This window comes from Pholcus phalangioides, unplaced genomic scaffold, assembly GCF_987345545.1.
Source record: "Pholcus phalangioides strain wild (caught in Gottingen) unplaced genomic scaffold, Ppha-v1.0 ptg000003l_1, whole genome shotgun sequence".
Taxonomy (NCBI): Eukaryota; Metazoa; Arthropoda; class Arachnida; order Araneae; family Pholcidae; genus Pholcus; species Pholcus phalangioides.
In genome coordinates this window covers 22,665,521-22,679,994 of record NW_028301596.1, presented here as the reverse complement: position 1 = coordinate 22,679,994, position 14,474 = coordinate 22,665,521, and the positions used below count along the sequence as shown (strand labels likewise).

General features: G+C 39.4%; 1 protein-coding gene across 3 annotated transcripts in view; it reads left to right on the top strand.

Moving 5' to 3' along the window:
* LOC149088311 (secretin receptor-like) overlaps positions 1-13,504 on the top strand; it is a 93,576-nt gene extending 80,072 nt beyond the window's left edge. For all 3 annotated transcript variants that reach the window (XM_089246770.1, XM_089246776.1, XM_089246781.1), the window contains 4 exons: positions 1,919-2,063; positions 6,303-6,344; positions 6,694-6,841; positions 12,882-13,504. In XM_089246770.1, the coding sequence (XP_089102896.1) occupies positions 1,919-2,063; positions 6,303-6,344; positions 6,694-6,841; positions 12,882-13,210 (664 nt within the window). In that variant the 3' untranslated portion in view covers positions 13,211-13,504. The remainder of the gene's footprint in view (positions 1-1,918; positions 2,064-6,302; positions 6,345-6,693; positions 6,842-12,881) is intronic.
* The last annotated feature ends 970 nt before the right edge of the window (positions 13,505-14,474 follow it).

Genomic DNA, 14,474 nt, shown 5'->3' with positions numbered 1-14,474 from the left:
ACACAGATTTATTGACAGGACAGCTATTTTACACGTATTTACAGGCAGTTATTTCACGAAATAAATTCTGGTGTGCTCGGATGCGTGCTAAAAAATACCGGGAGTGCTTATTCACCCATGGCTCCGAAGCAACAGTTTTACCAACGAAGTAGTCTCTAATGTAAGAAGTTTTAAAATCTGTCGTTTATATAAAGAAAAACGAGTCTTGTTTTAATACGAGAAACAAATGAGATATCAAATACTTGTTTTTCGATCGAAAATAGCTCCCTGCTGCAATGACTAATATTCAATCGTAGACGCCCCCCCCCCCCCCCCCCGAATCTCCATATACCACTTCGTCTTTGCTTTCGAATCGCTAAAATCTGTTTGTCCAAGCATGTAAAAAACAAAATGTAACTGGAATAATCGTTTTCTTTGTTTCCGCTAAAACCCCAGGTTTGCACTTTTGGTGGACTTGCATTAGCGAGGAAAAAATACATTTTATTGAAAGAGAGGAGCAAAAACAAAACAAAAAAGAAACATTAAAGGGGTTAAATTTTCTAAAAAACAAGATTTAAGCAAAAAAAATTCTAAGACAAAGACAGTTCATCATCTTGATTGACATTATTTCAAATCTATTTCTGTATTTGTTTATGCATTTGCCAAATATGGGTGTGAGAAATAATAAAATTCCGTAGCATCATTTGACATTATGTATAGGGTGTTCCATAAATGTAGAAATAGTTCGAAATTTCATAAAAATTCAAAGAACTGTTGTATGTGAATGCGTTTTGCGAAATAGTTATTTCCACAAAGCGGGATTAATTATTGTTTTGTCTTTTTTGATACAAAAATAAAATTAGTTTTGGTCGATAGAGGGCGCTGCATGAAAGCAAATCACTTTAAATATGCTAATTAGACACCTATAAAATGCAGGCTATAAATTAACAGCTCATTTCTGAGTTTTCCTGTTATTGGCGTTTCAAGGGCTGGAACTAGAAGGGGGCTGGGGGAGGACTGCCCCCCCCCCCACCCCGATGGCGATACACTCTCAAATTTTGGGAAAGAACAAAATACCAATATAAAATCCTTGAATTTCTCAGTGGTTGGGAGTGACAGAATTATGTTTGCCCCCAACGAAAATCCCAGTCACGGCCCTTAATTGGATAAGGTTTTCATTATAATGTTGTCATTGCAATAGTGATAAAACACTATTAGTGAAGTTGTTCTACCTCAATCACGAATCGATTGAAGGAAGCTTCCATGAAAAAATTCTGAGATTGGCTATCATGCGGCGTCCTCTATTGACAAAAATTTGAACCAAGTTTTTTTCTTTACCATAAAAATCCCCTTCGTGAGAAGAACTTTCTGCGTAAACACCACATTTTCAAATTCCTTCAATTTTCGTGAATTTTCGAACTACTTAGGAATTTATGGGACACCCTGTATTTGTTTCTACATTTGGCAAATAGATGCGTGTGAAATAAATAAATTTTTATAGCATCATTAAACATCGTATAGTTACCAATACTGTGTTTGTTATGTTATTATGTACATTGTTATGTTTATTATGTTACGTTGGCATGTAAATATAACCGATTCAAAAATCCGATTTACACGTCCATTAATCGATTAAAATTATAAACATTTCGATTCACCAATTAAAAATTTTAATCGATTTCCAGTCCCACTGTATTACAAAGCAAATGACGCACAAGAAAAGAAGTCGTCAAAATCGAACTTTTCTGTGGAAAACTGGATGCATGAAAAAAGAGGCTCTAGTACTACAGCCTCCTAGATACTACTCTATCTAGGAGGCTTTGTTAGTATCCTATCGGACCACCTCAAGAGGATGCGACGCAAGTTATCCTGCGACCCATAGGTTAAGAACTCCCGATATAGTCGAATAAAAACAATAAACAGTAATTTGAATTTTCAGGAAGTGGTTCAAGTCGACGTTGGTTTTAGTTCCACTGTTTGGTGTGCATTACGCTCTGCTTCTGTCGATGAGCTTCGCTGCTAGCGTCAGCGCTACCGTCGAACTGTCATGGCTTTACATCGATCAAACGTTCTCGTCCTTTCAGGTAAGAAAGGATTTTTTCCTCGAGTGACGCGTCATTTATTTATTCAGAGACGCACAGAAAAAAAAATGTAACCTCTTAACGATCAGGGACGTGATATCTCGGCCCTGTGTAAACGGAAGAAGTACATTCGATCTCTCTCCCCTTCTTTCTTCGTGATTCTTTATTGATAACGCCGTGAAAGGAAATTGTATTTTTTTTCCTTTTATTTCGGCATTATCTTTCTATCTTTTCTCCCTCACTACTGTTTGACGATCAAAAAAATGATATGTAAATAATGAGATACATAATAAACACAGGGAAAGGGTAGGAGGGAGAGATAGAAAGAACGGAAACCTGCTCTCTCCTCTCATCTTTTTTCCTTCATTTCCCGTGTGTTTGAACTATAATATCAGTTTTTAAGATTCATATCTGCTAGTTCAACTGAACGTCACCCATATTTGTTGCCAAAAACCTGTACGTAAAATGTCTGTACATCTCATTCTAGTACCGAATTTGATTGGATCGTTTCTATCTCGTGACCAAATACCTTGTCCTCAACTGGACTGGGTCGTTTTTCTCACGTGACTAAAGACTTCGCTTTGTGACCTTTTGTATATGTCAGATTATGTAGCTTTGGCGACTTTTTTGATAGCATATAGAGAAAAGCAAATATTTATACCGGGTCTTTTTGCAAAAATATCGATTATAAATATTGAATATAAAATTATCGATTATAAAATCTCTATTTGGGGCGCGATTTTATTTCAAGCGTTACTTGAGAGGGTCGCGAATCCCAATCAGATTTTTTCCGCACGAAAAAATCTGATTGGAATATCATCTAATTGGAATATTCGTGAGTAAACTCGTATTTCGAGTTTTCGGGAGTTCAAAACCCGTTCAGTCATTGCCGTGATTCTTCGCTATCGGAAAGGTACCACATTTACTTGTGTAAGAGAGATGGTGCCAAGACGACCACACAATTCATTCCTACTGCAAAAAGTCCTCACACCGAGTGGTTAGCGGACCTACCTTACCTTTCGGTGAGAGACATGCAAGCAAACTTCGGGTCCTGCTCTTGTTTTTACCATTATTCGCATAAAATGACCGTGGTGTGACAAATGATGAATTTATCAATGACGAAGACCGAAATTATAGAGAAAAGCAAGTGCAGCTGAAGGTCGGGGCACCAGAGGGGGGTCACCGAATTTCTTCTTTTTTACTTCACTAAAATACATGCTTAGCCCGCGTGATAGACTAAATTTTTGTATCTAGTTGTAGCCTTGCGATCTTGGTTGGCTGAAGTTGGTTTTCTGTAGTTCACAACTTCGAGGCACGTTATGTGAGCCGATCTCCCCGTTAGAAAGTCTCACCACAGAGAGAGCACAAGCCTACAACGGTACAAATATTCAATCATTACACTTCACTCAATTTGACACTTACACTTCAATTTGAATAATACACTCGTGTCCATAAATTAAGGATAATTCAGAATCACACGGAAATCGAAATCCAAAGTAAAAATTTCACCTGTAGAATTATCACACACATCGGCAAGAATGATATGCAAATTTCAGGAAGCCACCAGATGATGCCGATAGTACGTCATAATGACGAGAGTGTAAGAGGGGGGTATATAAGGAATGGTGGCAAAGAAGTAAAGTTGTTCACAAGAGTTCTGTAAGGCGCTCAGTGCCATAAGCGAATAGTTATGACACAGAGGACGCATGTGGATGATTTTTTTACGTGGTAGAATTATCGGCCGCCTGGAATGTGGGCGTACTCAGATGGAAGTATCCGAGGAACTTGGAAATTGCCCGAAGTGTCATCTCTAGGCTTTGGCAACGATTCCAAGATAACGGAAATGTCAGTAGACGTTACAGTACAGGTCGCCCTCGAGTTACAATGCTCCGTTTCAAACTTTCTAATAACGTGATGCTCACGTATTCCCAAGGGATCAGCATGATCCGTCCAGGGAATTTGTTAGTGTTAGTAAACATCCATGCCCGAACAGGGATTCGAACCCAGACCTGCACAGTGAGAAGCTAGTTCCCTAACCACTCGACTGCCGCCCGGCAGTCGAGTGAAGACCGGTATTTGGCAGTAACTGCCAAAAGAAGCAGACGGAGCACAGCATCCGACCTGTCTCGTCAGCTATCTGCAGCCACGGGTACCACAGTTTCAAGGCAAACCGTGTACAGACGTTTGGGAGATATTGGTCTATATGCTCGCAGGCCTGTCAGATGGGTTCCGCTCACGGCAACTCACTGTCGGCAGCGATTAGCCTGGAGTAGAGAACATGCAATGTGGACATCGTCACAGTGGGCTTGTGTGATGTTTTCCAACGAGTCCAGGTTTAGCTTGCAGTCTGATTCACGTCGGACTTTCATATGGAGAACGCCAGGTACCCGTTACCACCAAGACAACATCATTGAACGACACCGTTACGGTGGTGCAGCATTGCTCGTTTGGGGTGGAATTATACTGGGTTCCAGAACAGATCTGCATGTTCAAACCGGAACCATGAAAGCCCAAATTTGTCGGGACATCATTCTGGAACAACATGTACGTTTGTTTAGGGGTGCCATGGGCGCAGAATTTGTGTTTATGGATGACAACGCCCATCCTCACCGAGCAAACATCGTAAACGAATGCCTTGAATCTGATTATATAACCCGTATGGAATGGCCAGCATTCTCACCTGACTTGAATCCGATAGAGCATGTGTAAGACATGCTTGGCCGACGAGTTGCAGCCCGTCAACCACCTCCTACACGTGTACCGGAACTTCGGAGAGCATTGCTTGCTGAGTGGAGTGATCTTCCCCAAGATCAGATCGATAATTTGATACTCAGCATGCCTAGGCGTTGTACGGACTGTATTTCATCGCATGGGAGACATACAATGTATTAACCATCATACCAACCATGTAATAGTAAGTTTTTGTAAAGGAGATATTTTTTACAATTGCTCCAGGGAGCAAAAATCGTAGTTTTTATGAATGGTATGATACATACACCATCGTTTTTGTTCTTTATCTTTTGTTTAATAAATGGGCTTTATGAATAAGTAACGTTTGTTTTGTTTCTGAACATTTATTTGCCGGAGCTGGCATTATCCTTAATTTATGGACATGAGTGTAGAATATTTATATGGACTAACGGACCTGCAAAAACCACAGGCAACTAGAGAGTTGACTTTTTGGCAGTCCAATTATATACAAATAACTGAATTACCATTCCCTATTTCTACAGCCAAAATACATCTGGAAAATAGGAACGAAGGGGCAAGAAAAATGGAACGACATGGAAAAACCGGGTAACAAAATGTACCAAATTCTACCGAAAATGAACGGAAGGCCATTTAAATGGTCAAGGGAACATGTTCTATTCCTAACAGAATACGGATCGTTCCCAATGTATTTGCATAGATTTAGGATCTCAGATGGCCATCTATGTGAATGCGGAATAATAGGAGATCCCTATATCATTATATGCAACATCGTGCATCAGAAAGCTTCATTTCAGTACTACAAGTGCACATAATTTACAGCTTTGGAGAAGAAACTAGCAAAAAGATTGGTAACCCTTGTTCAATTTTTAGAAGGAACCTTAGATAAGCTACACAAGAAAAAACGCGAGAGAGTGGAAATACCAACTTCACCTGCGTTGGCGAATTCCTGAGACTAGGAATCAGAATCAGAGTACTAATGGAGACCGGAATGGAATTAGGGATTTTTCATACTGTATGACTTTTTATCTACAGGGTGGTCGACCGCAGTAATATGGAAAAGTGTTTTCAGTTTTCTCTTTGACCGATATTTAAGGAGTTGCAACGCTTTAAAAATTGATTAGGTCACTTCATAATCCTGCCAAATTCCCCGCACGTACACCAAACGTATAACTTGACGTTTTGGGCGCGGGGGCCAATTTCGATAAGATACTCGCCTAAAGTACCAAAGGATGTTTAAAGGTGTCGCGAGTTCGATACCCGGTTCGTCTTTGTCGAAAACTTTCCTGACAGTAGGGTACAACAGAAACGACAAGACCACAGAAAAAAATTGCTACCGCAGGGAGTGATGGCTGTTCTTTTCGCCAAATATCAAAACTGACATTGAATAATTCGTTTCAAGCATTTTATCTATTTTTTAACATGAAAAGTATATGCACATAGTTCTTCGAAAACGCATCAGATTTTATATTTTGAGTTCTTATAGTTACTTGTATTTAATAGCATAGATTTTTGATTTCGTTTTCTTTTCAGGGCTCATTCGTAGCTCTGTTGTATTGTTTTCTCAATGGAGAGGTAAGTTTAGTTCTTTGATTAGGCTGTCATATTTCTTTCAATGATATCGAGATGAAACATCTTATGCAAATAACGGTTCCGTTTTGTCCGAGACAACTATTCATCGTCGTCTACTTCCTCCACGGAGATTAGATCGTCATTCCCTTTTACGATACGATTAATCCCCGGAAAATTGAGAAAAATAATGGTGATGTACAACGGGCATAGCAAGATCTGTACAATTTTTCTTTTGGCTCGATGACCGACGATTCCCCAGAAACGATGAATCGTCGTTGTCGTTATGATTAACGATATTTAAAAACTCTAGTTCTGTATCTTTTTATAATGCATCTTCTGTTTCATCTTATAGGTGAAATCAGAAATGAAAAAGATGTTCGGAATTTTCCGCTCGAGTTCCGAGAGGGGGGCCGCTCATCACGCTTCTCTGCTGACCCAATCTCTAACTTACATAAGTAGAGCTAGAAATTCCGTACAGTCTCTGCATTCGGCTGCTGGAGGTAACGTATTTATTAACAGAGAAATAAATAATTCAAAATATTAGAAACACCTGATTCATAAAGAGTTAAAAAACTCAGTGAAATTGGTAGAATTTCAATGATAAGTTATTCTCACGAAGGGGGATTTTATTGGTGCGGAAAAAAACTAGTTCAAATTTTTATCGATTGTAAATGCTGCACGAAAATCCGACGGGATTGATTGGACCTAAACTTTTCTTCGATCTCTTCTGCGTCTGAATCGTTCGTAAACCTTCAGCCGGCGATTCGTGGCTGAGATAAAACAACTTCACCAACAGTGCTTTGTGCACCAATGTCAACAGCACAATGAAAACTTCACGAGAGCGCCAGTAACAGGAAAATTTAGCAATGAGCTGTTAATCCTACACCCTGCATTTTACAGGACTCTGATTTGCATATTTCCAGTGATTTGCTTTCGTGCGGTGTCCTCTATCGACATAAATTTGAACTTTTCTCTACCAAAAACAAATCTCCCCCATTGTGAGAGTAACTTTTTCAGAGACCGCAATCAAATGAATCAATTCCTTCAATTTCTAAACTATTTATGAATTTATGTGACACCCTGTAGATTCTCTCTTTTATGCAATGTAGGTTTAAATGAGTCTGGGTAGAAAACGCTCGGTAAACTCTTAGTAATTCCCAACTTGGAGGCGCGAATGCAAGTCGATCTCTCAGTTAAAAAGTCTCGCCACAGAGAGCAACAGGTCTACAACGATACAATTATTCAATCATTACCTAAACTTAACCGTTACACAAACTTAGTCATGACACTTCACTCATAGTTAGAAAAACTGGCGGCAGATGGCAGCACTACACATAACAAGCATTACACAGAAACAGACTTCGCGTTGGGTTCACAACTTATGCATGAACAGCTTCCACCATGGCCCAGGTCTTCTTCAACCACCCGACCACCTGCTAAATTGTCTTCTCAGAGCGGTGGATCATGATGTGGTTAAAAGGAGGAGGTAAACTTTTAATACGTTGATGTATAATTGACAGCAAAACCGCAATATCCGCGTGTATGTGATGTGTTCAAACTAAAAAAAAATACCCTGTAGAGATTTGTCGTTGCGATCCGTGTGTGTGTTTGGCATTCGAAAATCTTACATGAAACACTTCTGTTTCGAGCCACTCTCGTGTTTTCTCAGGTGGGCTTTTTATTTATAATATTGTTATCGAAAGAGATGAATCTAAGTTAAACCGATCCAGCCACAAAAGCTTCTACTTCCTGTATAATTTTCTCATAATCATCCGTAACCGCTGCATGTCCTATATTCACTCGAAAGATAAATCGAAGTTGCTCTGAATACGTTCAAAGAACCGACTATCGACTGGCACTTAACCCCCCGTTTCATGTTTCTCTCCCTCACTGCTCTGTATTTATTCGGTCGGTTTTGATAGGGTGACCATATGAAACTAAGGATATCCCCTTTTTTTGAAATCCCCTAATATAGGATTTCCTTTTGAAATATGTTTTTCTAAATAAAAATTTTAACATTTCTAATAGTCAGCCTCCTCTAATTCCCTTAACTAAAAAATGAGCGCCGTGTGGAGGGAAGGGGCGACGAGACCATCGCATAGCCTACATTATGGGAAGAAGTAGTATGGTATAAGGGGGAAGGGGGTGTGCGTGCGCGCCTGCCTGCGTGCATGTCTACCTACCTACATACATACCTACCTACATACAACGATAGGCTACTTTAAAATTTCTTCAGATCAGGGCAAAAAACTGTCAGGCAACAATGGTTTTTGAGCCTCAACGATCACTTTCCGAACGTTTACTTTGGTTACCGTGGTTCCCTGGCCATGCGTTTCAGACATTTATATGCCTTTGCAATGGTTTGTCACTTCTTCAATACTCTCAGTAATGAGGCTTTTTGAATAGACGTCATAGTAATCATCAGCATCGCTTTGAGGGTCAGGAAAAGTGTGATCCTCTTAAAAATCAGTGTTAAAATTGTCGATTTTACTGTAGAAATGCGGAAATTTTTAGTGGGGTTTTCCATCACATCAATAATTTTAAAAATTCTATAGAATTCTCGATTTTTGAAATATTGAGTTCACTTAGAGATATGCGAGATTAAATATGAATTAATTATTCGGACTTACGTTTGAGTTGGATATTCATGCAATAACATTGATTTCAACTTTTTATTTATATCTTCTCGAGCATGAAAATTAATGTCTCCGTATTGTGTCTTTTAATATTCAACTGCATAAATTCATATAGTTTAAGATGTTTTAAAATTAATTATGGGCCCGTAAAGTACATCGAAGAAATTCGAAAGCTTTAATTAAGCATTTTCTGAAACAGAAACAAGCAGATGAAGTTCAGGGGGGGGGGGATCAAAATACTTAGCGCCCCTTGAAAAAGGAAAAAAAAATCATTTCTACGTTTCTTTAAATCTAGATTTTTGTTTATTTGATGAGGTCGCCATATTGGTTAACTTAGACACGGTTTGTATGTCCATCAAAGAAAGAGGAAGATATCACGTGATCCACAAAAAGCCTCAATGAAGAAAATCCGGACAGCGCCGGGTATTATAGCTAGTAAAGCATATAATGAATGCACAATCGATAATCCGCGGGTCAAATGTATCCCTCGAAGTCATCATCATTGCCTACGACCCCAAACCTAATTTAATAAAAATGAACTAAGGGTCACTTTTTTATAGATAACTTAAGTCTACTCGCGGCGCAATATTCCACATCACTCAAGCAGCCCCCAACACGTTCCCAGATCACTTATTTGCTTCGCAGTATATTCAGATCACTTGAGTGGTTCGCGGCTCAGTTCCAGAACATTTAAGTGGCTACGACACATTTTGAGATTCCCCGAGTGACCAGCGACACATTTCCAGATCACTTTAGTCACCCGAAGCAAATTTACAGATCATTTGAGTGATTTGCCGCGCAGTCCCAGAGCACTCAAGCGGCCCGCGGCACATTTTCAGACCACTCAATTGATCTGCCGCACAGTTTCAGATCACTCAATTGATCTGCCGCACAGTTTCAGATCACTTGAGTGATTCGCGGCACATTCATAGATCACTTAAGTGACCAGCGGTGCAGTTCCTCATCACCTAAATGGCGTGTGGCACATTTCCAAATCATTTGAGCAAATGGCAAAATGCTAGATCACTTAAGCGGCCTGCGGAGCGTTTTCAAACCATAAAGTGGCCCGAACTCTCCAAAAGGTTGAACCACCTTGGTATATATACGGGTACACTTTTTGTTATTTTCAATAATTTCCATCATATCCGTTTAAAGAGAAATTTTCTTTGCATGAAAATGTTCCCCCACGTCCATTTTCCTTTCAAGTCGACTTCGCATAAAAGAAGCAAAAAAATCGATTACCTTCAGTGCGAGAGCAATTTCACCAAAAGAGACAATATTTCTTTTTTTCCCCGGATCTTTTCCCATTCTCGTCTCTTTTCCCCTCGAAGGGACATTCGAAATGAAATCACGTCGCGATTCCGTAAATTTTAATGCCGTAGCTGTGAGTTCGTGATTTTAACGACAATAATCAGTGAAGAACGAACTGTTTAGGTTCATCTTTGACAACGCATTGGTAAATACTGTACGACGTAGCTTAGGGGTGAGGAAAAAAATTGATTTTCATTAATTTTCGTGAATTTGTTTCATCGTCTTGTCAAAGTCTCTTCGTATATAATTATTTTCCATCTTATTATTTATCTATTCGTAAACACAAAAACTTACCGTATTGCTGGGGTGACCCGTATTTTTCCCAGGATATTTTAGCCATCGCAACTTTTTTATTTCAAAAAAAAAGTCCCGATTTCTTTTATTTTCAACCAAGCTCATGTGAATTATCATTCTTCGGTGATATCGAGGATTAAGATTATTTTCATAATTTCACAAATTATATTACGCGATCGGCAAATAATATGACGTAGGGGGTTTGCTGAGATATTATTAGCTACGCAGTGGAACCCCGACTCGCATCAACCAAGGTCAAAGGACTATTTCACTGGAAAAAAAAATTATTAATTACTGATTAAATTAATTCTGGTTAGTTTTAATCTGAAATGACTTAAAATGATTCTGTAATTATTTATTTCGGTAATAATGAAATTATTGAAATTATTTTCCTTCTCAATATATACCTTGTAATGATTTCTTTCAATAATTGCGCAAATACTCTTCTGCTCTTTACGCAATTATGATTTCTATCAGAAAATACGAAATTGTTTCTCTCATTGATTTATCATTTGTTCCGGAATTTCTTTCATTAATTCTAGAACTAATCTTTTTTCGAAGTTTCCAACCATTTTCTACTAAAAATGATCGGTGGGCCACAATAAAAAGCTCCGAGGGCCAAATGTGTGACGCGGGCCATGCGTTGAAGACCCCTGGTTTATTATAATAGTAATGACTATAAATAATTCAGGGGCGTCGGAAATGTTTCAGAACCGTGGGTGCTGGGATTGAATTTTATGTAGAGGACAGGGCCGTAGCCAATCTTCCTTTCTTGCAGATTTTTTCTTGAAGGTCCCACTTCCCGGTAAGAGTTATGATAATCCGCTTATATCCCTCAAGGGACAGAGCGGGGGCCATGTTTGGTAAGAGTTATGCTCCGAAAAAGAGGGATTTGCCCCGCCTCCCCCCCTCCATTTTTCTAATGATTCGTTTAGAAAACCAGATCTCCCTTGCAGATTATTTCAAACAAAAAAGGAAATTTCCAAGAAATGAGCATTATAAGTGTATTTCTTTTTTTTTTTTTTTTTGTGGGAGAAGGGGAGAGCACAATATTCGGCTCTGGGCCCCGGGACATAGCACCGGTTTCCCCAGCCTCGTCTCCATGCTACGAAATTCCGCGGGTGCTCGAGCCCCCATAGAACCTCTGGTTCCAACGCCACCGTAAATAATCATTTCACATATTTGTCACTAGACTATTTTAACCTACTGCGATTTTCAGAGGCACTTGATTTTCGACTATTGGTGAATTTTTTCCAACGATTTTAGCGAGGACGGCGGGCAACTTTGCTTATGCTTGAATCCAACTTTTTTTTTTTGACGATAATTGACAATTCCTCGTATTTTTCCGTATTTAGAATCAGCATTTGCTGTTTTCTCTCCAGGAAATATGATAATCCTACGTATTACTCGAGTCGTGGAATTTGGGAAAATTTGAAACGATGACGCAACATACGATAGCTGCAAAATAAAAAACTCAATAAAAATATCCGGTGTCATGTTTTGCCACACCAACAAAATAAGCGAAGCACGATCGTGCTTATTTCGAGTTACTACTATTGGACCTTTCCTTTCTTTCAAACCGAGCACAACTCAGGTTTATCGCCCTTTATGGGAAATTTACTACCTAGTGAGTTGTGCCGGAAATGTAAGTGTGTGCGCCTAAGTCTGAGTGCGTATCTAGTGTTGTGTCTGATTTTTCAGTGCTGTCATCTATATTACTACTACTTAACTGTGCATGCAACTCGTAAACATTCCTATGGAAGAACTTCTAACGAACTGGTTCATGCCGGAATGTGAGCTCTGAGAGTATCTGTGGCCCTAACGTATTTGTGTTGAAAACGTTATACTCGTTTTGTGTTCTACTAGTGCTATCATCTGTCTTCCATATTTTGGAGTGAAAACGGCAAATGCCCGAATTTTCAAGGAAAGAAAGTATGATGTTGAAGGTCTGCCTGCTCTCTGCGGAGAGACTTTTTCAAATGGGAGACCGACTCGCGAAGTCGCGCCTGAAAGTGGAAAACCGCAGAAAACCAACTTTAGCCGACCACCGCTTTGCAGCCAAAGGGGGTCGAACCCGGATCTTCACGATGCCCACGTGACCGCGCAGCGGCAATTTTTTTATGATTAATTTCTAGAAAACCCTTACTAAAAGTCCGGTTCGTGAATCCCATTTTTACTTTCGTTTTTATTCCGATTCTTTTCCCCTGTAATTGAATGTATTGTTTGTAATAATTTTTCTCTCTATTTAAGTATTTCGTAAAAATTTATTATTCTCTTGTGACCGTTTTCCATTGGACAGATCATCGAGGCAGTTGCAACCTTTCCACGATCCAGACAACTAAAGTTACGGGCCATTCATCGATGGACTATCCCTCACCTCATCCATCACCGAAGATCGTGGACGCCACTGCTTTGTCTAAATGGGCGTGCACTCCATCCTACGCCACGGAAACAAATAACTTGACAGAGTCTGGCAAAACTCTCGCTCAAGAGAAGAAAGCAAACTACGCGACAGAGACCGACCGCAGCATTTTTCTCGCTAATCAAGCAGCATGTGGTTCGACCAATTGCGATTACGACACAGCTCCGAATGATCGAAGAGCCTCAACCACAGAGAGCAAGCTCTGAAAAACAAAACTAACAAAAAAATGCATTCTGTTATATTTTTATTTGTCCAGTTCCGGAAGAACAAAAGAAAACTAGTACGCCACCAACCTTCCATATTCATCCACACGAGGGAACTTGTGAAATCACATCTTCCTCGATATGACAACTTGTTTTTTGTTTGCATATCAAATAACGTTGTATGCGGGTGGTTTTGGTCATTAAAATCCCTTTCAAAAAGTCCAAAGTACCGAATTTTTCACAGTTTTTCTTTTGCAAAGGGAATATTGCAATGATCAGAATGAAACAAAATCATGAGCTCTTATAGTTAAGAGCTCTTTGAAACTCCAGGCCAAAGCTCATTAAAGATCTTAAAAAATCTTCAACCAGCTTTGCCCCAGGCTGACTCATCCGTCATCTTTCAGCGAAGTTTGACGTTAGTATTATCAGTATAGCCCAGGGGTTTTTAACCCAAAATCAACAACCCGGTCTACTTCGAATTTAAAAATTTTTATCTCCTTATGCTTATCCCTAATAACAAAATGTTTGGTTTTCGAAACCTTCAAACTAATCGGGCGTCTTGACGGGTGAGCCAACGGGGCAGAGACGCCGACATGAAGAAAACATTGAGGGGGTGGGTGCTGTAAGTTGTCGGTCATCCCATTTTTACGGGACTCAAGCCTGCACGCAGGAGGGGAGGGGTGCGTTGCATTGCATTGCATAATGTTCATGAGTAATTTTGGGTGGGGGGCGGAAATAACTAAGCCCTAGGTTCAACCGCCTATGGCCAGGGACACCAAATTATTATAAGCATACACTGACGCATTCTCTCATTAATATTCAATCACCTCTTCCAACCATTCTGGAAATAATTTTCATTAATTCTGGCGTTATGTAAGAGTTATGTCTCTCACGTTATAATTCCAAGTGCTTATCTATTATGAAAATTTTCGTTCATTTTTATTTAGTGTGTTCGTGTTTGTAATGTAGCTATTTTTAAGCATTTCTGTGCAATAATTTTATGCCTTTCTATCCTACTTTTTTTAATAATTGGAAGTCACTTCGAGAAGCAAACCTAGTTTTTTGCTCAAAGACGGAGGAAGATGAGTCTTCCGCTCTCATTTATAGGCACCTAAAAGCCTGTTTACACGAGTTAAGTGATTAAGTAGTTAACTAAATTTTATGACATTAAGGACTTGAATGTTTGCTAACGTAGAGGACCGTTTAAATTGATTAAGTGATTTAGTGGTTAAGTAAATAAATAGAGTACTATCTATTTTGACTAAGC